Source organism: Eschrichtius robustus, chromosome X, assembly GCF_028021215.1.
Source record: "Eschrichtius robustus isolate mEscRob2 chromosome X, mEscRob2.pri, whole genome shotgun sequence".
Taxonomy (NCBI): Eukaryota; Metazoa; Chordata; class Mammalia; order Artiodactyla; family Eschrichtiidae; genus Eschrichtius; species Eschrichtius robustus.
Genome location: NC_090845.1, coordinates 118861325 through 118885381, shown reverse-complemented (window position 1 = coordinate 118885381; position 24057 = coordinate 118861325). Strand labels below are relative to the sequence as shown.

Here is a 24057-nt window from a genome sequence, read left to right as displayed (position 1 = left end):
TTATTTATATGCTGCTTTATTTCTGTAAGGATACACTGAACTGTCAGATGATCATAGCTAATGACAAAATGTAGAAATGAGGCATCGGCTTCTCTAAGCACTCCTACAAGAATGTTAATATGCACTGTCATTACATGTGTACTCTTGATATCGTCTCGTTATACTATGTAATATAACAATGTAGCTAGAATACAGTAAGTAGGTGATCCTGCATCTCAGGTAAGCGCTACGTGGAAATCCGGTTCTGCCTGCGGGGACAGTGGCCTCCGCATGCCCCCAGAGAGCCAGCTAAGCTCTTGAGGAACAGTCCTCAGAATCCCAAGAGAAGGGACTTGGCGGGCCTGTTTATTAACACACGGACACAGAGCAGACAAGTACTGTGTTACAAGGGATTCCACTTGTCACTGTTGGGAAATGTCATATCCGTGTCAATGACAGTCCTGGCGCCTGCTCACCTATCCCTCTCGAGTTTTATGGTTACTTCTGTAGGATGACTTTCAAAACTGCAGGAACGTCTGAGGGGGCTAAAATATTTCCATGCAAGTCTCCAAACCCAATAAGCTATATTGCTATTAATTAAAACGAAAATATTATTAATTAAAAAAAGATAAAGGACAGCTGGGTTAGTTTTGTTAAGCTTCCAGAAGTATTCACTGTGATGACGTTCTTCTGAAACAGGCTTGTTTTCTCAGATCTGCCTACACTTTCCAAGTCACCTGCACGTTCCATGTTTGAAAGTAGGAACGCTCAGAAAACACGCCACACGGGGAAATCAAACGTTAGTTAGTACAGGGAAAAGGTCAGTTGAGAATTACAGCTAAATTCAAATGTTGTTTGTTAATTTTCTGGAAATCCGTGTTAGTCATTTGAAAGCACAAAAGAACAGAAGGAAGGTCTTGATGAGGAAGTTAAACCATGCATTTCGTAAGTTCTTTCTGCTCACAGAACAGGGTGAGCAGCCGAGTTGGAGCAGCCGCTGCAACTCTGATGTGTCGCGTAACCGACACGGTGGGTCCCAGCTGAGCCACAAGAGGCATCTCAGTGGGGGGCTTTAATCTCTTAGGCTTCTTGCTTACATCACTAAGCAGCTACATGGTCAGCACTTTTCTGCTCTATGATAAACATGCAGAAGAGTCAATCTAGCTAAGTGTTCGTTTGCTAATTGCAGCTATGGAGAAATTAACTTTGCTGCAGGGTTGCTTTTTGCTAAATCCTAATATGATCACTGTGTGCCCTTACTTGAGTAGTAACTGTAAAATGGGAGGAAAGACAGAAGGAGCAACCCTGAAGAGGTGAAAGGCCGCTCTCGCCCTATGGGTGGTGCTGGGCAGAGGGCAAGGACACGAGGAACAAGACTCAAATTCCATTTTACAGGACAGGAGCCCCTGTCACTTTACAGCTTTTTGGCACAGTCGGGGCAATACACTTGCTCCTGATGGAAAACAAAGCGCTTGTTGGCCAGATTCATGGAGCATTTTTTGCAGTGGAAGCAGTAGTCGTGCCAGGATTGTCCTTCATAGGCCACCACACTGGAGCCTTTACCAAACCCTGTGGAGGAAACAAAAGCAAACAAAAGCGACAGCTGAGTGGACACAGGTGGCAGCCAGGCCGCCGCCTTGCCCATTCACGGAGCCGACAAGCACGCGGGCAGCGTCCGCCCGGAGCCCGGCCCCCCGCTCCACCGCGCACCGTCCCCCGCGCCGCCGGGACCTGAGAAGATGCCAGAGCTCAGTCGAGGGCCCCCTGCTCTCCAGAACCCACATCCCCTGCCACCGCCATCGCCCTGTGACTGACGCGCACCGACCTCCCAGCACAACCAGTTTCTTTGATTTAGGTCAGGGCCATGGCATCAAAGTGGCCACCAGGAGGCAAACTTGGGCTGTTTGTGGGGTGTGCACTTACCGGGCCTCGAGGAGCTGCTAAGCTTCGATTTTTTCTATAAAGAACCACCACCCACGAGGGACAAGTCCTCTCTCCACCCGGATGCCTGCCCCGGAGGTTGGCGCTGGGAAACAGGGTGAGAGGCAAGCGTTTCCCGTGGCACACTGGGGGCTTCCTAGCTTTAGAGACTGGGTGGCTCACTCTTGACACAGTCCTTTTCCCTGAGGATGGCAAAAGTCTTCTCAAATGTACATTTCAAGGCTCCCCGGGAGATGGGAAAATTGGAGGTGGGGAGAGGGCCCAGGGCACGTGGACCGCGGCCGCGAGATGAGGAATGAAGTGATTAGCTCGGCTCCTGATCGCAAAAGAACTGCCCACTGGCACCTCTGAGCTAGCCTTCCGCTATGGGGTGTTCTCATCCCAGCTTCTCGCTCTCCGGCCTCCCCCCACTCCCCTCCCCTCCCCTCCCCCACCTCAGCCCATCCCGCTCCTCTCCCCCCCCCACCCCTCCCCCCAGCATCCCCGCGCAGTGCCTGCCCGTGGCCGTGGGTCTCAGGCTCGTGATCTCCGGCAGCAGCGTTAGTTAGTTGGCAGTCGTCAGAAGTGTTCTGTGTTGCAAAGGCTAACCTGGCCTGGGGGAGAATCCAAACTATTTGGGGGCCTTCGGGACCACAGTGGCAGGGGGAGAGGGCATTCTCTGGGGCCTTTGTGGATGAAACCGACGACGTAGGAAAATGAGAGATGGTTACCATGCGCAAAACCTAGCCTGGCAGACTTAGCAAGGACTCTTTAGCCTACCAGTGATGGGGTTCTTGCATCCAGCACACTTCTTGGCCACAAAGTTCTTGTAGCAATCCACGCAGTAATACTGGTCCTCCACAGCGGTGAAACGCTGCCCAGCCAGCTTCTTAGAGCAGGTAACACACACAAAGCACTCGGCATGCCAGGGCTGATCCTGGTAAGTGATTCCTCCAGATGTGATGGCCTAGACCAGGGAGTGTAGCACCGGATTCAGATTCAACAACCATTTTGTTGAATGCCTACTACGTGCCAGGCACTGTGCTGGGCGCTCTGGTCTACAATATCTCATTGAATCGCCACAACGGCCATGGGAGGCAGGCGCTATTATTATCCCCCAGTTACAGATGAAGACACTGAGGTTCAGAGAAGGCAGGCCCCTGTGCGAGGTTACTACACAGCAACTGGGTGGAGGAGGCCGGCCTCCAGAGCCAGTGTGCCCACGGACAGCCTGCCCGGGCCTGGGCACGGCTTTCTACTACCACAGTCTCCTCATCTGTAAAACGAGAATAGTAATTCCTACGTCGCAGGGCTGTCGTGAGGATGGAATGGGATAGTGTGTGTGCAAGTGCTCTGCAAACTGTCAAACGCCTCTAGAAGCAATGGTCAGCGCAGAACTCCCTTGACACGTACCTTGTTGCACTTCACGCAATGCTTGGCAAACTTGGTCTCGTGGCAAGTCACGCAGTAGAAGTCCTCCCCTTTAGGGAAGAAGCTTCCCGTCCCGATGACTTGCTTGCAGTTGCTGCAGGTGAAGCACTCTTTGTGCCAGACGGTGCCCTTGTACTCCACGTTCTGATCTCCTGCGGGGGGAAGAGACGGGGTAGCCCCACTGACAGTGCTCTGCAGGGGGCTGCATCCGCTGGCGCCGTCCTGGGCCCTCCAGAGGGGAGGAAATGCAGGCCCTGCAGTTCTTGGCCTCACGCTTCCATTCACCTACCCGCAGGGGCTTCTCTACCGCGTCCTCCTGTGGTCATGCCAACCCAGACTCTGTCAGGGAGGGGACCCCGGCTGTAGTGATTTAGGGTCAGATGCCTGAACCCCCACCCCCCCACCCCCATGGCCTTCGTGGACTCCAAGATTCAACGGGGGACTACGTGACCCAGAATTACACCCTAAGGAAGAAGCATGCTTCGATCACTTACTATCCCAAGTGAGAAAGCGCTACATACTTTTCACTTCCTTCTCTTGCCACAGACAGTTCTCTCCAGTGTTCTTTAGTTGCCGAGTGTGTGCGTGTGTGCGAGCATATATGTGTACACATATATACGTGTATATATATGCGTGCATATATACGCTGAACTCCGGCCGCGGCTGCCAGCAGCACCAGCCCCATCACCGCAAGCAACCCCACGCCACGTCTGCCCTCAGGGCCTCCTCCCTGGCTGCCCTGGGGCTGAGTGCGGCCGGTACCTGCCACGATCGGCTTGAAGCAGCCCTTGCACTTGGGGGAGTCCTCCCGAGTGGTGCACTTGTTGCACAGGATCTTGTTGTCCTTGGCCACGAAGGTCTCATTGGCCAAGGAGCGGAGGCACTTGGCGCAGCGGAAGCAGGTGTCGTGCCAGTAGCGGTTCTTGTAGTGCACCTCCTGGGAACCAAGCAGGGGGCCGGACGCCGTGAGCGGGGCCTCCCGTCAAGATGACACGGTCCCTCACACCAGAGCCCGAGCGGAAGGGCCGGCGCCCCGTCCAGGTCCACCCTCGGCCCCGCCCACCCCCGCGGCCGCTACCTTGGCGTCGGCGCCGATGGGCTTGCGGCACTCCACGCACGTGTTGGCGCAGAACTTGTCGAAGCACTTGAGGCAGCAGTGGTGGCCGTCCTTCTGCACGTACTTCTTTCCCTGCAGGGCGTCCCTGCAGTAGTGGCAGTTGAATTTCTCAGCCATGGTGCCCACCTTGTAGCTGGAGGGACCTGCGGGGGACGAGCAGGTGGGACAAATGACCAACGGGGAGGCCGGAGCGTGGCCCGAGGGGCTCTGGGGAGGCCACCACGGGACCCAGGTGACAGGCGCTTCACCGTGACTCCTGCGATGAAAGCGCCCCGCGGTGAGGCCCCGGGGCCCCGGGAGAGAGAGTCCCGCTGGGCCATCCCACCACAGCGCTGCCTCACAGAGGACACTGGGGGAGGGGGACAAGGGTTCTGGTGGGCACGGGGCCCCAAGTGGTGGGGTGAGTGAGGGCAGGGCTGGGACGGGGCAGGCAGGAGGGGAGGCCGAGCCTACACCAAAGGACAAGGACACAGCTCTCTGGGCCGAGTCTGCAGGCGGGCAGCCCAGCTGGCAGGGAGGGAGGTGCCCAGGCCCTCACTAGAGGCCGAACCAGGAACCCCCGCCTACAACTTCCTCAGCGGGAGAGCATCCTCCGGACGCCCGGCTGTCCTCCTCCCTGCAAAATGCAGTTCATCTGAACAGAAACTTACTGCTGACTCTGGACCACGCTAGGCACGTAAGCAATGCTTATTAATTTATTTTAAATGTCCGCTTTTATTTTAAATCTGCCAGAGCACTTTTTAATCCCTGAAAAGATCCTAAAGAATTATTTCCAAGATAGTTTACTGACTTTTGAGGCCCAAGCAATCAGGCAAGAGAGGACTTATTTAAAAGGCACTCTTGACGCATACCGGCCAGTTTTGCAAATGTGAACTATCTGTCACAGTGACATTCGGTTTTGTGATGCGCCAAAATCAAATCCCCCTTTGTTTAAGCAACTAAGGGTCAATACAGTCAATGAACTATACGATTTAGGACATTTGCAATTTTAAAGTGTAATCTGGGGGAAAATGGTTATTCCAAGAACCCCCTCCATCGCCTTCATATGAACTACTCCGTCCCACCCCGCCCCCACCCCCGGAATCACAGGGACTAAAAAGCACTCTGTTAATCCTGCCACCAAAGAGGTACCGAATGTGAGTTTCTATTAGCTCCCAACTTCTGTAAGCAGACGCTAATTTCTTCCTCTCTCCCTGAGAAAGAAACTTACACGGGTAAATAGACAGCAATTATTTAATTTGCCCAGGAAACAGGAAAACAGAGACTATTTCTCCAACTACCCACAAACGTGGTTATTGTGCAAGCGAACACCCCAGGAGTAATTTAGAGAGAAAGAACGAGGGAAAAGAAACGAGCAGTTGCCCGGTACTCACCACAGCTCTTCCACTAACTGGCCAGCCCCAGACTCCCACTTTGGGTCCCATTCCCAGTTTTTTTAATACAAACACATGTCCAAGTTGTTTGGCTCCTGTTGCCGTAGGCAACCAAACAGCAGAGTGAGCTAAGGAAACCACACCCTGTGTCTGAGCACCGCCGGGGCTGGGCTGAGGCGGCGGACTCGCACTCAGACCGGCCTCCGACCAGGGCAGGTGGGCAGCACCCCCAGGCCCGCCAGCTCCTGCTCCCGCACACAGACCCTCCTCTCCAGACCCCTGAGCACTGAAGCCAAGGAGTGACAGTCTTGTGCGAAGACAGGTGCTTGGGACAGTCGTGTCCCAGCTCAGAGATTTACTGAGACTACAGAACGGTTCTTACTGGCACTTTTCCCCCAAAAGAAAACCGGGGTGTTCCCTTACATAACTGGGTTAGAAAGGAAAAGTAGAGCCATGATGAAACCAGGGTCTATCTCCTTGAACTACGCGCTGTTTACTTAAGGCAGCTTTTAAACTGTCTTTAGCCCCCGTGTACGCTGGAAAGAGCGCCTGTCACAGGGATAGAATGTTGAAAATCACTCTCCTTAATTCATTCTTGTTGGCCTTTCACATGTCACATAAAATCCTTGTCTTACTAGCTCTTCCATATTGAAATTGTGCACTCAGCGAAGATTTACTTTCTTGTTTAGAGCTGTGTAGAGAAACCAAATAAATCTCCGGTAACAGTAAGTGCCAGGAAATTAAATTATCAGTGGGTCCTAAATGCCATTTGGCAGGAAGTCAGAATTTGTAAGATTAGACAGCGCTGGCTTCCTGCGTGGCTAGAGACTATCTTCTTGGACCACATTTGAAAATCCCTCCTCTCTTACCGAAGTCTCTATTTAGAGTAAGTCTGAACCCAACTCATTTTAATATCACTCTCTTTTGATGTCATTCAAAGAAGAAATGGATTCTAAATATTTCTATACTAGAGTACCATACAGAGACCCACCTAAGGGATGGTTCTGTCTCATGGTATTTCTGAATCCTAGCTTTATGGTAAAAATACAGGTATTTATGTCATACAAAAAAACAAACTACCAGAAGACACAGTGGATTCCATTTAGAGCTTTTGGAGAGAAGGAAAACCACTATGGTTTCATACTACCAGAGAGACCTTACCTGCCAAGCCTTTCCCACCTTAAAGCCACATACTTTCAAACTATTATTTTACCAACGCCAAGTTCTTCATTGGTTATTTTCATCATTCTAGAACACGACTCGCCCAAGAGTTTCTAGGCATCCACACGATGAACTAATCCATGGCTCAGCAATGAACATGGCAGAACCAGAGAGTGTTGAAAATGGAGTCACTGAATCTGTTCACCACTTTATCACACCTACAGTGCAGGGTCGTAAAACCAAGCAGAAGGGAAATTCAGTGAATACCACTAAGGAAGGTCCCACCACTTGGTGTTTTTGAGTCCTAGCTGTAGGCATTATTATTTTTTCTTTCTTCAGTATGAAAAGCCCAGGGTCATCTCATATTCCCCGCCAATGCATACTTAAACCCAGAGAGCGTGTATCCAGATGAGTGACAGATTTCAAAGGGCACACCCTTTAGAACAGCTTTCCACAGCTGCCTCGAGCCTCTTTCATGTGTGTGCGAACACTTATTTGTCAAGATAAAATAGGCACTTCTAGGAATGCAGGCTTTATTGCCTAATAAGTAAACAGGCTGGAAATACTTAAAGCATGTTAACAATGTCGATGTCAAATTCATGAACTTTAGTACTTTTTTTTGCAATAAATCCAGTAAGTGGAACTTTGGGCAACGGGAATGAGCTTACCTTGTGGTTTTCTAACCTTATGATTATTTGGTCCAAAACTATTTCAAACCTTCACACAGTGTACTTAGGAAGAAGCTGGAGTAATACATTCCTGCTGATGAGATAGTTACCACATCAGACCTCTGCATAAAATATGGACAACGTGCAGAAGAGCAAAATATTTCGTTACTACTTATCCTCTAAGAGGTTAACAACTCTAAGAAAACGGCTTATAAATGACGACGCTGACAGAGGTTCCTAAAAGACAGCAAATACCCTGATTTGTGGGCTGCACCAAATGAGTCACAGTTAAGCACTGACTTCATGAGGAGAGAAAAGCTCTACGCTTTCCTTTCTTTCCCCTTGTTGGAAATAAAAGAATAGAGAAAAAAAATGAAGGCGGCATTTTCACGTCCTCTTTGGGGCTCTCTTTAATCTTAGTGAATGACATAGACTTAGGTGTATCTCTTAGGGAATAATTTTTTACCCCCTTAGCAATTTGTAGGTACGTGAAATACAAAACCTTTCAACCTTCCAAACCTTCCAGATCTGTTTGCCTTGACCTATTGCTGTTATCTGGGAAAGGGCGTCATCAATCGTGAGATGAAACACTGGATACATACCAGTAGGACACTACTTCCCTTCCTGCCTTTGTCCAGGACGTGTTTGCCCCAGGGAAGCTCTCTGACTAATCATTTTATAACAAAGATTTCTGTTTTAGAAAATCAGGGGGCAGCGCCTGTGACCCTAAGGTGCTGCTGTCTAACTGACAGTCCTTTATAAGACTTCACTGGTTGGAATGCAGTTGGAAATGTGTCAAATTTTAGGTATTTATTCCAAGATGGTAGCCTGATTTTCTTGCTATGCCTGCTTCAAAAGACACATCATTCTTCACTTAATAAACAAGCTTCCTCTTTCAGAAAATTCCTGAAGTACATCCAACATTCTAAGAGGGGCCTATATAAACCTCAGTATCTCAGTAAAAAGTTTTGGCTTCCGATTTAATCATGTACACATACAAGAAATATAACATTGCAACATCTGTGTTTTTTTTTGTTTTTTTTGTTTTTTTTACTATAAACCTCATTAGAGAAGATCCAATTTGTATTTAATAATCTTGTTTCTGCTTTATATGTATTCTCTCATGGATTTCTTGCTAATCTTCATTTTTCCCCTCCTGCCCAGGTGGCTCAAAATAAGAATATTTAGGGGAAAAGTGAGTATTATGACTAGGTAGCATTTTTCTAACTATGTGCTTTCCCCGAGTGGTATAATGTACAGTATAAACAATGAACAGCAACTCAAATGGGAAAATATGCAGGTTATTTCTGGTCTGTTAATGGCTAAGTGCAACATACCAGGACGTTAGTCACTCCACGTATGAGAACATTCAACACACGGAACGAAGCCTTCGCTGATGAAAGGGAGGCTTGCGCAGCAGTCGCGCCTGCGCACCTGGAGGCGCCGCCCCACGCGGAGGATAAACACCTGCACAGCTGCGACAGGGAGGGGCTCACGAGTCACTGAAAAGTGGGCTTTCAGAGAATTGCACAGAAAATCGGAAAGTGGTTTTTCCCTTACAAACAGACCAGGTAACAGTTCCATGTTATTAGCAACTTCGCCGGTACGCTGCGTTTAGGAAAACCCCCGCCAACTCTCCTTTGGCTTGCTGGTCACAGGTAACCCGGTTTAGATGACACCCGGGATCCGGAGGGCTGCATAGAGATGATCAAACGAAACATTACGTGCGCCTGAACTTACCCCGGGCAGATCCTATGCCAGAGCCACTCTGTCCTGACACAGGGCTTTTCTGAACGTCGCACACAATACGTGCAGCACGTTCTGCCTCTCGCACCGCAGAGAAAGGGCTTCTGACCTGGTAGCCAACACAACATGTGTTTTCAGCTTTTCTAGTTGTGGCAAAGTAGCAGGCGGTCGTTTGGTGGTCATTGAAAGTACAAGACGTTCAGTTTCACCCTCGACCAAGGCTTCTGACTACCACTTTCCAGTTATTTCGGGAAGTCAGTCCACCGGGTCTGCTCCCCTCGCCCACCCGTTCCCGTCACACCCCTGCCTGGAGAGGATGCTGGGTGACTTCACTGCCCTCCCACCCACCCCGTCCTCAACCTGAAAAGCCAAAGGGTAAAGGAATGAAATCTGCACAACTCTGCAGATGGTAAGTGTTCAATAACAAAAGGATCAATTCTTGTCCTTGAAACGTCCTCTCAAGTATGTGGACGGTCCCTAAAAATGGTTCTCATCCATCCAATTATCCGAGCCTCTATTTTGTCCACACAAAGTCCATGTCAGGGTACTGTGGGGCTTCTTTCTGTGCGCACTTCTTTCTCAACTGCTTTCACGGACCTATGAACCTAATGTAACACAAGATGATAGTTCCTGATTTTAAAAATCATCTAGAAGGTGTCAGTAATCTGTCTAGTCACAGTTATAGCCTCCAGATTTACTATAAGAATAATGTCACGATTTGGTGCACTTTAAAAATCAAGGTCGGGTGTGTTATAAATATGTCACCTTTGAGATACATTTCCCTATTCTGTCATTTAATTAGTAAATAAAACGGGGAGTTAACGTGAGTTCAAGGTCCACTGGAACAACTGCTACAGCTGACTGTTGTCTACACCCAGAGAATATGTATGTTAGCCGATTACCACAATCTCAGGCGTGTGGTGCCATGTTTGTTAAATGGCTCCTGGGGGGTGGGGAGAAAAACAGACAGCTCTTGAACACTTGGGAACAGAGAAGACATTGCACACTGATTCATTAAAGCAGTGCATTCCATCACAGCCTATTTGTTTTAAAACAACGAAAGAGAAATTTCTCAAAGTATTTCCATTGTGTAAGTATTGACAGGCAAAAAATAAATATATATTGACAAGCAGTTACAAGCTTTCAAAATTAATTTTTCCAAAAGACTGCCGCTGATAATTATAATACTTTGCCCCTTAATCTGAAAGCTGGGAGATGGGACGAAGTGCCTGGTTGCTACGAAAGGGGACTGTTACTTAGGCAGAGGGCAGCAGAGCCACGGCGACATTCCTGGCTTCGCAGGAGAGAGCGGCAGCAGGCTGACTCCGGAGAACCGGGCTTTCTGGGGAAACTGGCTGTCCTTCGGCCCCCATCCCGGGGGAGTCTTGGCCATGGCCCAGGGGCTTCCTCAATGTCAGGAAGACTCTCACGGTAATGACGGTCTAGAAGTTCCGAACCTTCGCCCCTTTTTCTGATCAGAACAATTAATAACCTACGTGTCATATCAAAAGTATCATAGCAATTTCTTCAGGAAGAAAAAACATGGAAAAGATGTTCTTCTCCTTTTCTGAGAAAAGGAGAAGATGTGGTTAAGTCAGTATGGACTTTCTTAGTTATAAATCTTCCTCCTTCCAGCTCCATATTCGATTGACCTTTTCTAAACACTTTAAATTCGATTTATAGCACTGTCAAGATGAAGATTTGTATCTTATAAATAATAAAAAAACTTCCTAAAACAGCAAAGAAAACCTCCTTCCTCATACAGTCTCTTTCAGCTTCATAAGATGTCCTGGAAAATGTACAATACAGTAGTATGTTTATACATTAAAAAAAAAATAAGGCACTCAAACTGCTGATTTTACTTGAATAAGGATAATCTTTTGTCTTGGAAACAGCATTCGAAGAAGGCAAGGACAGAACAGAGACGAGCTATGATTTACTATTTAGACAAGGCTAAAATCATTTTGTCGAAAAGTATCTTTTAGACAAATCATAAGATTCAGCGCCCAAATAAAATTGTGCTTCCTAGAAGATAAAGAATATGAAGCTTTTACCTGAGTGTCTATGGGAAGCCATGGCTTAGAGACCAAGTTCAGGAGCAGCACCTAGACCAGTCTTCCCTCAAGCCCAGCTGATAAGGCTGTGGCTCAGTTGTGAACATACATTTAAGGGGAAGCGGCTAACACAAAAATAACCAAGAGCAGATGGCCCACCCCTCCCCAGAGATCACAACCTTAATCCCACTAGAAAATTCTTAACCATTTTAGGTGATCCAAGGGAGAAGAATAGGACCCAGTAAAAATACCAAACACTACATATAAATACCTGTGGGGCTACTCAGCATCCAAATTAGCTCCAGAGCCAGAGAGGCCACATAGAAAGTGATCCCTGTACCGGAATAAAATTTGGACTCGGCTCTGGCATACCGTAACGCTGAGCCACCCTCATTAATCCACTTTATATGCCTAAAGAGCTTGCATTTGGTCCTTTGAAGAATTCATTTTTGTGCTGTTAATGATAAAAGTAACTATAAGAGACAGACTTATGCTACCAGTGTAATTAAAAGCGATTAGACACTATGAATATACAGATCAAGGGCATTATCTCTGTCCTACTTGGTCTGCACCAGAGATCAGGAGAATACTGAAGACAGCAATCCTAGCCTCGTACCTCCTTAGTGTCAGAGCAGGGCAGGAGGGAGAGACATACACGCCCGCTATGTACACCAAGGAAGAGACATTGTCCCACAAACGAAATCTCTCGCTCTTCACTGTCAGGAACAATGAATGTTAAAAATATGGACGAAAACATGGCGCCCTAACATGCTGTAACGGCTCAACAGGTCATCCAGTGGCCGGAGGCTGGTCATCGGGATGGAGCTCCAGGCGAGCCGAGGTTCTGAGGAGGGCCTGTGAGTCCCCCCCCACCAGCCCCCGTCCGGGTCCTCCTCTAGCCTCATCCCTGCCCCCCTCGCCCTCATGCCTTGCTGGCCCCTGCGCCCTCCAGACACGCCCCACCTCAGGGTCCTGGCGGCCATCCCCTCAGCACGGAGCCTCTCACGGCTGCTCCTCTGCTTCCTTCAAGGCTTTGCTCCAAGCCGCTTTTGCAGTGCCGTCTTCTTCGGCCACCCTGTTTAACATCGCAAACATGCTCCCCGCCCCCGCTCTCCCCACCTCTTCCCCAGTGTGTTCCCCGCAAAAACTCTATGTTGAAAAAATGAATTAAAAGACGTGGAAAGTGTTAATCAAGTCACATGTGAAACGGAAACGTGGTCCCACCTGGAACCCAAAAGTGGCTTCAAGCCGTTGAACTTCAAGGAAAGGGGACGACCTGCGCTCCGGGTCAGGCCACGTCTCGCCTAGCGCTTGTCACTGGTGTCACCCTCTTCATGCATCTTCCCCCCAGGCTGAGGGCCGGGGTCATGCTTTACTTGGCTTCCTGCTCCCAGAACCAGCAGGTAAGCGATACACGCTTCACGGCTCTTATGCTCTTCAAACGTTTAATGAAAAGTTATTCTAAATATATTTTGGACCCTTAAATGTAAAACTGACTAAAAACACAGCAATGTTGTTATATACGGGTTATATGAAACATACTCAAGAGAAACAGCTGAACTGTCTTGGATTATTAAAGTATGGTATGCATTCAACTTAAAAAAAAAAGTTATTCTAAAAGATAGCTAAAACTGTCGGTAACTCCTAGTTAGCTGGAAAATGATATAACAGTAAAACCCCGGACGTTACAGGCAGATTTATTACATGTCAAAAACATAAAAATAAAAAAACAGGAGAGAAAGCCTGGGAAAAGAAGGGAAGGGGCACTGCGCTCCCAGCGCGCCTCCGCAGCCTCTTGCTTATCTCGGCTGATTGCGTTCTGGCAGGGAGACCGGCCAGTCTGAACGACGCCACGCCCCTCAAACAAACTCAAACTTTTCACCCAGAGGAAACGCTCTTAATTTATTAGAGGATTAACCTTTACTAAATTCTCGGTTTTAGTGAGGTGTATTTTTAGGTAGAGCTGAGGTGTTTTTAAACGCCCCTCTCGCCGTGCCACGAACGATAAGCTCAGCGCGCCCAAGGCTCTCCTCCACGAAGTGAAAGGTGACAACGGACTACGGACAGACCGAGAGCCATATAAAATGAGCAAATAAACTGAAATCTCTTTTGCCCGAAACACGAGGAAAAACACAAAAACAAGAGGACTGCTTTCTGACCATTCATCAGTTAGCCACTCCGACCAGCCGGGGTGAGCCGGGAGCCCGGACGACGACGACAGCATTCACTCTGCAGTCTGCACCAACCAGGTGAAGTCGGCCTCCCGAAGAACTTCATGCGGTATGACCAGCACCTGCTCTGACATCTGTCCCCACTGCCCATGTCCTCAAGTCACAAAGCTGTAACTTTCACAAAACCAAAACAGAGAAGGCCCTCTGTCAGCTGAAAATCAATTTCTCGGCAAGAAGAGTCGGGGGCTCAGTGGTTCAGAAACTTTGACGGTCCCTCAGCAGACACCCGAACGGGCACCAGTTTCATCAGCGTCTGAGCCACCTTCATTTCACATCACACGTTATGTGTGTACCAGCATCCCTAATAATCACTGTACTGTTTACAAAGCACCTTCATATGCTGTTGGTGGGGCTGGCTGGTGTTTCAGGAACAAATCTCTTCAGCGTCTGAAGGCCGCATTTCGGGCCTTCTGGCCTCCCCTGCTCCAGCGAACATCAGGATGACTTCTCAGTGAGCGCCGGGCATCACAGCTCCTCGGCCCCCTCTCGCCTGAGAACCCCCGAGACTCCACTTGCCTCAGGTTATCTACACACTCTTGTCCTCCAACCACGCTGCACTTACATTTAACCCGCCTTTGGCTCGACCTGTAGATAGTACCACCCCACCCATTCGTTGATTTTATAAGAACACTTGCTGAACACATGTCCCACTGTGCAGTGCAAGATGTTTTGCTGGTCACAAAGAATAAGAGACAGTCCTTCCTTTGCAGTGTACCAAGATCAACGTACAGATGACTAGCACGCAAGGCACAGCACGGTGAGTATGACAAGACAGATGGAAAGTGGTGCCGAGATTTATCACAGGCAGAGATCACATCGGGTTTGGGGGATCGGACAAGACTAGATGGCTGGGATGGTACGTGCCCTGGGCCCTGAAGAACGGGGGATACTGCAGCACGCAGAGAAGGGCAGGGGCCATTCCAAGAAAGGGTACAGTGTGAGCAAAGGTACGAGCAGAGCAGGGCCCGCTCCAGAGGCAGGATGCAATCCCCTGCAGGCGGGAGCGCAGGACGAGAGCACGGTGGCACACACAGCCACATGCAAGGGGAGAGCACAGCCTGGCAAGGAATGGCGCGGGCAACAGCCTGAATGAGGGCACCCAGGGCAGTGGGCACGGAGAGGAGAGCTGGAAGGGACACTGTGGGGCAGGACCAAGAGGACGGCTTAGGTATGTCAGAGGGGGAGGAGCCGTGACCCCTCTGAGGTCGTGATTCTGGGTGATCGGGGAAGCGATGGGGGACGTGGGAGGCGGAGCCGGTGTGGGGAAAAACGGCACTTTATTTTGGGCTTTATAAGGAGGTTCTTCTGAGATGTCAACAACTAAGCCCCTTTAATAGGGTCCAAGTTGTCAAGCCAAGAGAGAAACAGGGATGAGGGTGAGGTCCCAGTGGAATCATGTTTGTGGGGATTCTTGCCCTGCAATCGAACCTCAGAATCTCTACCTCGCAAATACCACTGGGAGGATCAAACTTCCAAAGTTCAAAGGGGTGCAACCTAAGAGTCAAACATGACAAATTCAGTGACCTAGTTGGCCCACATCTTGGGAGTTCCTCACTCACGGCTTGGCTTGTGGTCACCCTTCTCCCCTGACTGTAGTTTTCTTCTCCCGAAGAAATCTGAAAACTTACTCAGGTTCACTTACTGGCTGTGAGTCGCCGCCAGAGGCAAGAGAATGATAACAAGCTGGAATGGAGTCTTTGTGGATGTTACCAGTGGTTTCATCTTAATTTTTCTCTTCCATTCTTCCTCTTCTCCCCATGCCTACTACTAATGCATTAACACACGGCAAGTGTTTTCTCAATATAACTTTGTCAGACTCCCCAGTCCCTCCACCAACAATTTTCCCGAGCGACTCCAACCGCGAGATTAAGGCACCTAGTAATGCACCGAGACACGATGCGATTCCACGCTGAGCACTCCAGAGTATTTCTTGTCCTATGTGCTCTTGCCAGAAAAAGCCCAGGACAGCTTCTGCCATCTCATGTTCCTGTCAACCTTCAGAGTGGGAAAGGGTACTTTTTCTTACCGAGTAGCCAAATTTTGCATAGTCACCGCTTAAGTGTCACAACTCAGTGTCACCACCAGTCAAAGAATAAAACGAGGGGACCCCCTCGAACCACACGAGGGGCAATTATATCAGGTGAGGCCCGAATGAAAGCAAACCTGGAATTCTTCCTCCCCAAAGGGCCTCTGAATCTCGGAGCGAAGGAGAAAGGGTGGCTATGAAAGGGGAAGACCTGTTACAAATGAGATAAGATACATGAAACAGAAGACCCTGGAAATGGCCAAGCACCTTGGAAGTGCTAATTCACTCCAGTGAAGGCCTGTTCATTTCACAATTCACCCAGGCTTAGAAAATCTCCGTGTAAGACTCAGAGATTAAGCATTTAAACACGTGCCGTGGCCTCTGCCATTTGATTTTTGAAAATGTCATTCCATGATTAGTAACAGTTTTAAATGTCTCCTGTCCCCAAAGCCTGCCCCTTCCTATACCGCTCCTAGACTCTTGCCAAGATGTAGGAACTGTACCAACCGCACCCGAGAGATATTTCCGTGGGCTTCTAACCAGAAATCACCATCAGGACAACATGAACAAATGACTTTCAAAGTTAGCCACTATGATGATCTCAGATTTAAAAATATATATTTGAAGTGGCACTTAAAAGAGGAAATAAAGAGAAAGTGATAAGAGAAACGAAACAGAAATCAGAAATAGTTTTAGAAGGAAATACACAATACAAATACAGAATTTCAGATCAGAGGAAAACGAATATTTCATGAAACGGAGAAGCTTGTAGGGATAAATCTTTGTCATATTTTAGGTGTTAAAATTCTCTTCCAGTCTATTTCTACCACCACCACCCACTTGTGATATATCTGTTTTATTTCCACGTTGCCATGTGCCATGACTCAAAACACCCTTTCAATCATGCTAACTCCTGGCATTCACCAAGCCCACCTGTTATGGACATTTCAAGCCTCTGATAGATGCTTGAGAGCTAAACATTCCAAGACCCTAGTCTATAATTTAGCCAGCTGATTAATATCCATAACAGGACAGAACAGCAAATCAAATAAGCTTCCATCTCCTTACTCTTAATTCTGCTACCTGGGACCGACTGCCTTGACCAGAGGTGTGATCATAATAACTCACGAGCCCTGCTTTGGGGTGTGAGATCTCAACTAGTAACATACAACCTGTGCTCATGTACCAAAGGACTGGAATTACTACATCCCCTCATTATGCACTGGTGCTTTCAACTCCGAAACAGGGGAAAGCCCCAGAATTCAGGGTAGAGGTTGGAAACACAAGTGGTTCTCTGGGGTTGGTCATGGGGCACAGAAGTGGGTGTGGGAGCACAGGGGGAGGAAGGGCGTCAAGCCGCGATCTGGGCATCACTCAGGAAGTCTAGATTTTGTCAGGCAACAGGGTTGACTGTTTGATAGCAGGGCCAATCGGGTTTCTGGAGGATTGAAAGCCTCACTTGGTCCCCATCTGCCAAGTTTCCCCGAGGGCCATTATTCGTCTGCCTGACCCAGGAGGGTGCTGGCCCACGGTGACTCATGTCTGGGAGAGCAAACGTGAAGATCTTTCTGCGGGAAGAGCTACCCTGTTGGCGAGGACAGGCACTATTACCGGGAAACTCAGTGGCGAGACGGGGTAAAGGCCAGTGCGCCCTGCCGTGAGGTTACTGCCCCGTCCGTCTGTGCACGGGGAGGACGCGGCACGGGGGCACGGGCTCCACCTTCATCAAGACCGCATGATGACAGAGTCGGAAGTGACCGCAGAGGCCTCATCTTACGGACGGGAAACTAAGGCCCAGAGACGGGGGGTGACTTCCTCACTGCATTAGCAGCAGCTTCAGGTCTGGAACCCGGGTGTCGGGCCCCCCAGGGCGCCGCTCCGGGCACGTCACGCTGCCGCCAGCAAGGGCTCTACTCACGTCGCCGGAAAACCTGCACGCGGGTTTATTTATGCTCAATGGGGGTCACGGTCCCTTGACTTCTGGTCATCATCGGCAGAGGCTGGGTGCCTGAGTCACCAACACCGAGACTAAGGGACAGCTCTACGATCTGTGGATGAAAACACCTCGTAGGTTCTCTCACGCTACAGCCAGGGTCCAGTCAAAGTGACCGTACACTTCAGCCGAGCTCAGTGGGAAGCGGCAGCTGATACGGGGCCGAGAGAGCAGGGCCCGGTCGATGGAGGAGCAGAGGGTCTCCCTGGAACAGCTGGCACTCCAGAAGCACGAGCGAGTCGTTTCAAAGCTCTGGAAGTCAAGCAGCACGTTCACCGTGCCAGGCGGGCAGCACACGAACAGAACGACAGGGACACGAGGTCCAGCAAACACAGCCCAAGAAGGAGTCTGTGGCTGGAGTGGCAGAAGCCACCACAGGTCACGCACTCGGAGAGATTACATCACGTTCACCTCAAACTCCAACGCTTCTTGTTGGTTTTCCAGCAGTGTGATAATCAAAGAGAACAAGCATGTGACTACGGACCGAGTGTAAACAAGACCAGATTGTCGGAGGTAGGGAAACCCAGTGAACAGTGATGGTGATCACTGCATTCAATGGAACTCAGGCGAAATGCTTCAGACTGGACCATGACTATTTTTGAAGGCTTCCACGAAAGAAATTCAAGCCTTAATTTCATATGAGATTGTTTGAGCAACCAACATTGTTCTAAGACAAATAACATAGAATTTGCCCTGGGTTTAATATGGGGTTGTTTTATAAAGTTTCAAGGGAATACAGCATAGTGGCTAAGGGCATGGACTCTGGAGCCAGAATGTCTAGAATCGACTCCTGCCTCCACCACTTAGTGGTTGTGTGCGAGTAAGTATTACTTAACTTCGCTGTGACTCAATTTGCTCATCTTTAAAATGGGGATAACAAGAGTACCTACCTTAACAGGGCTGTCATGAGAAATAGTAAATACTGGCAACATTTAGAACAGTGACTGGCACACAGTAAGCACAATGTGTTATTATTTATTCCATTTCACTCTAAAACTACGGATGTCCCAAGAAGCAGATTCCTGCAAAAGAGGAATTTATCCTCAAGTTTACCAATCCACAAGGGATACGTGGAAAGAGACAAGAGCTCAGGATCTTGGCCCAGAGCCCAGCTGCGAGGATTACGGGCCTGAGAATGACTGGGGCACCCAAGAACAATTCTGAAAGTCCTAGGAACTCAGAGGAATCAGCCCAGAGGGGAGAGCTGTACCTCCCATATGGACAAGGAGGGTTTATGAACACATGACGGAGACCTACAGAGAACAAAACTCTGCCCTTTCGATCCTCTAGTGAAAATAAAAGACCCACTAGGTCTAGGTCTCCTGCTCAGTCTTGGGCTGGGGAGGGATCTTCCCTACATCCCTCCTACAAGTAAGGGCCCAGTGAGCCCAATGGATGATCAGACCTTCGTACACGATGAATAAGGCCTTGCTTCGATGAGACTAATTAATGAGGTAGGCCCCCTGCGGCTCACATCTCTGGTCTTCAGTTGGCCTGTGAAGATCAACAGTGAGAAGAGGCTGCCTGTATCACTGGGAGCCACAGCTCCGGCCAGAACACAGGTTAGTCTTGGATCGCGTGAGTTCATTCGGAATGAATGCCAAGGACACGCATCTGAAGACGCTATCTTCTTAGGCCACTTACAAGGAGAACTCAGCAGCTCGGCTGAGGTAAGGCTGCTTGGGGAGAGACTTCGCTTGAGTGAGCACAGTCAGGCCGAAAGTCTCAGGGCGGCAGAACTGAGATGTGCGTCGTCTACCCCACCCCTGAGCAAAGATACATTGTGCTCAACCCCCCATGCCCAACCCCAAGACGAGCTCAGGTTTAGGCACCTGGAGTTGGGAAGACTGACAGAAGACTGCTATCTGACCAACCTACGGACAGGCCGATGCTATGATGGCAACGGCCCAGCACCTGTGAACACTCCGTGACTAGGGGAAGAGAGGTCACAGAGTCAGGTCCACCGATCTCACCCGAGAGCCCTAAGGCTAACCCCCTCCTATTAGGAATGGCTCCTCAAACCCCGAGACTCAGCTTGACCCAGGAGAACCCAAGGAAGGGTGTGGGGCGGCTCACTGGCGAGGCAGGCTAGGGGCAGGAGTTGCTCTGACATCAGCTGCGGGGAGAGGAAGGGCAGCTGCTCCAAAGATTCTGAGGCTCCTTTAAGAACTCCCATAACCTTCTCTCCTCGTGGCAGGGAGTGGGGAAGGCCTGCAGCCACAATCTCTCCATCTCATATAACCTGTAAATCCTTTTTTGGGGCTATTTTGCTTAAAATTCAATCAACCAGGGCTTCATGTGGGTTAACAATATTCCCCTAGAAAATAAAAAGATCCCTGGTGGGTGTTAGTGAAAGTAGCTAAAGGATACGAAGTCTTCCGGCGTCATCAGCGATACTACGTAAAATATTTTACAACGGAAAGATTTCTTAGGTGGAAACTTAAGAAAGTTGTTCCTTGTTTAATATGCTCACAGTGATTCTTAAAGTTTCCATGTTCATGACTTCACCAAGTTGTTTTTTATTTTATTTAATGTGATACAATTTACACAACATAAAATTCATCCCTTTAAAGTGTACACTTCAGTGGGTTTTAGTACATTCATAAAGTTGTGCAACCATCAGCCTTATCTAATTACAGATCATTTTCATCATCAAAAAGCAAACCCGATAGTCATCAGCAGTCACTCCCTATTCCCCCTCCCCCAGCCCCTGGCAACCACTAATCTACTTTCTGTCTCTGGGGATCTGCCTATTCTGGACATTTTCATACAAATGGAATCACACAATGTGTGACGCTTTGTGGCTGGTTTCTTTCACTTAGCATGTTTTCAAGGCTCATGCATGTTGTAAATGTGTAAGTACTTCATTCCTTTTTATTGCTGAATGATATTCCATCGTCTGGATATACCACACCCCATTTATTCATTCACCAGTTGATGGACATGAATTGTTTCTACTTTTTAGCTATTATGAAAAATGCTGCTGTGAACATTCTTTTTTGCACGTGGATTTATTGCATTTTTAAAATATCTATTGATGAAAAGGTAGTGAAAAGTCTTCCTCTCCTGCCGGCCCCAGACACCTATTTCCCCCCTCTCCCTCAGGAACCAATGATACCGGTGTCTTATGTTTCCAGAGGTACTGGGCATATGAAAAGTAGGTGGCCATGTACACTTTTTTCTTTTTCCTTTTTTAAAAACGTAACAGTGATATACTATACATACTCTTCTACAGCTTGCCTTTTCTATTCAATATATTTTAGAGAGTTTCCATGTTAGTACATCAAGAGCCTCCACTTTTGTAACAGGTACATAGTATTCAACTGTGTAGATGGACCACAATTTACAGTTCGTTACTGATAGACATTTAAGTTGTTTCCAGCCTGTTATTACAAACAATGATGTAAGAAATACACAAAGTTTAAAACGATGGAATGAATCAACTAAAAAAAGTACTGACCAGATTGCCTTCCCCTAATACCTGACAAGGGTCAGCTGCACTCAAAGAACCAGAGCTGTGATTTATTTACAAGGAAAGAGAGACAGAGAAAGGAAAAGGATGAAGGGATCTCAAGTGGATCAGGCAGCACCCACCAAGGCTTACTGAAGTGGTAGATTATTTTCGTTCAGGCAGCAAAGACGCCATCTGGAAATCCCATGCCAACTATGCTAAGGTTACCCTCAGCTAATAAGCCACCCAGACAGGAAGTGGCTTTTAATTCCAAGTTGAGTGCTCTTTGCACCAAACCACAAGTCTTGGCCAATGAATTACAAGACAATAAACTGAGTCAAACGCTTATCCTGACAACGTACACACGTGCTCACTGTGGCGCACCGTGATGCACTGGTGACAACGGAGACGTTACCCCTTGAGATTAAGGAGGCGCTTAGCGTTCATCAAGTCTTTAGGTGGACAAGCTATGAAGTACCTATGGTATTTGACTTTCAAGTGTTCACATTCTCTTCTTTATCTATTGAACAAGATGAAAGGTGGCTTCTCAGCCAGGGTCTGGAGCCAGCTGGGCTGGGCACGGGTGCCCATGCTCAGCACCAAGCCGGTGCAGCTGAGTCACGAGGCTGACCTTCACCTCGCCTGCCTGGAAGGCAACACTGCACACCTTCCTTATGGAAACCTGTCAGGGATTTTCCAGCTCTGTCTGCATCAGAGCTTTAAATGAACCCTGCAAGAAGAGTAGCTTGATGTCTGTCGTCTCAAAAGTCACTCTTTTCTGAAACGGGCACTTGGTTTTTAAAAGGTCGCATAACTAACGGAAGCCAGGTGACTCGTGCTCTGTGTGTCACTGATTTCGCAACTTAGATTGTACCTCCCTGTTTCTCCGACAAACAAGAAACAGAAGTGTCATTTGTACCCCGACTCCAATCTCACAGTGAACATTTAAAAAATTAACTCTTTGGGTTTCGGGAAAAGGGGTTCATGTTTATAAATCAGCATAATATACGTAAATCATTAAAAAGTATGTCTACCAGCAGTTTTTGTTAGGTGTTAAAATAGGGGTCCTCAGTCATGGTGCTGCAGCAGGTCAGTGTGGAGGACCAGGGGTATAATAAAAATTATACCGCTAATTCATTTCAATTCCCTTCCAACTGTCTACTCATTTAATGTCAGAAACACATGCTAAATACATGCTACATCAATGATCATATTGGACAAGGAAGTGTACAGAGAAGAGACGAATTCAGGAGCTGTGAAACAGGACATTTAATTCTGAAAGTTTTAGCAAGTGCAAAATCAATTACAAGTTAACTCTGTCAAAGTAATCAGAGACAACGTTATAAAAGTTAACTTCATTTTAAGCTGGCATTTAATGAAAAGAACAGTGAACGTTTGGTTGGCTTCACTGTTTTGTAACTCAAGGAATGAGCAACAGATATGGAATCAAAAATCCCAGGTAGAATCCCTGACTCTGTTGACCTACTCACAAGCCAAGTTATTTTTTCTTCCTCATCGATCAAATGCGGACATGAATACCTGTCCTGCTCTCCCTATAGGATTTAATTTGGTTTTGGGAACCAAATTAAATCATGTGTGTCCAAGTACTGTATGAACTGAAAAGTAATGTCAAAATAAAATATCTGTAAAAGAAAAAAATATATATAAAAATCAGGCTTTGTACCTAAGTAGACAGTGTCTTCTAATTTTTCGAGTGGATTTCATTTTTCACACGACTTACAAAATTTTCACAGTAAACACATACACAGTTATACACCATACACCACAAAATCTAGTACAAGATCATTGTGAAAACACTGGCGATCTCTCTCACATTAGCCTAAACTTCCAAGGATATGGAATTTAAAAAATAGTCATATGGGTATTTTAGTTTTACTCAGCATCTAGCTATTTAATCCTCTTGCTATTTAGTTAACGTTCGATTCTTTGCAAAGGCACAAGTAGCTGGGTACAAATGTATTATAAGCTAGCTCCACATAATCTTGGTTCTTTGCTTTGATCTGAAAATCAAAAGCATACTCCCCTGCCCGTTTGTAGAGGGTAATTTTTGCTGCTTTAAGTAACTGACATGGTTTATCCTTCATTCTTTACAAAGAGAACAACTTGGCAAGCTCTCAGCAAAAGAAAAAATTAAGCCAAGGTTAGTCAGAAGACTTTTTTCCCAGAAAAATTAAATAAAACAAGGAGCACTTTTTATTTGTTGTCTAAAGGGCTGGAGATTTAGTAACCACTTGAAGAAGTGAGTTTATCCCTTTGTAACACAGCCAAGACAGGGTTTATTTTCCTACTGTTATGATGGTAACTTAGAACACACAGGACAACAATATCAAATATCAATTCCCTCCAGAGTTGTAACTTTCTAAATGTAGTAATTAGTAATTTGTCAAGATTATCATTCAACATACAAATAGTTTCTACAGAGTAATTTGAACCTTGATGCCACCTTCTATATCAAGTCCTCAAATGCTATCAAATATAAACCAGGTACTGTTTTCATGAAAGAAGAGTACAGGTGTTACACATGGATAAACTGAGACGTTAAGAAGATTAAGTGTCTTGCCTTAAGAGAGGGGAACAAGGTCAAACTAAGAATAGAAGCTCACACTGTCACCTGTCGTAATCATAAATCTAGAAAACTTTCCACCTTCCTGCCAGCAACAGGTATAGAGTCTAATCAATTTCTATGTGTTTTAGACATCTGTCTTGCAGTCAGGAAATGAACCTCCTAAACTGATTTGTGGACATATCATTTACTTAAGGGTGGTACTGTACATATGAATGACAGAATATAATGTATTCATATACGAAACAACAGTTTTCAAACAAAATTAAATCGGAGTAATGTTAATACCTAAATGTTAATCATTCAAAAACTTGAGCTATAAC

At 47.4% G+C, this 24057-nt stretch overlaps 1 protein-coding gene across 5 annotated transcripts in view; it reads right to left on the bottom strand.

The window, feature by feature from the left end:
- FHL1 (four and a half LIM domains 1) overlaps nt 1–24057 on the bottom strand; it is a 59738-nt gene continuing 35681 nt past the window's right edge. The window contains exons 1-7 of one of the 5 annotated variants that reach the window (XM_068533276.1): nt 11450–11514; nt 4409–4590; nt 4093–4267; nt 3313–3482; nt 2680–2866; nt 1903–2102; nt 1–1548 (exon numbers count right to left, since the gene is read on the bottom strand). In XM_068533276.1, the coding sequence (XP_068389377.1) occupies nt 1465–1548; nt 1903–2102; nt 2680–2866; nt 3313–3482; nt 4093–4267; nt 4409–4590; nt 11450–11471 (1020 nt within the window). In that variant the 5' untranslated portion in view covers nt 11472–11514 and the 3' untranslated portion in view covers nt 1–1464. Of the gene's footprint in view, nt 1549–1902; nt 2103–2679; nt 2867–3312; nt 3483–4092; nt 4268–4408; nt 4591–5820; nt 5864–11449; nt 11515–24057 lie in introns of those variants that run through there. The other 4 variants (XM_068533272.1, XM_068533274.1, XM_068533273.1 and 1 more) reach the window with 4 other exon arrangements.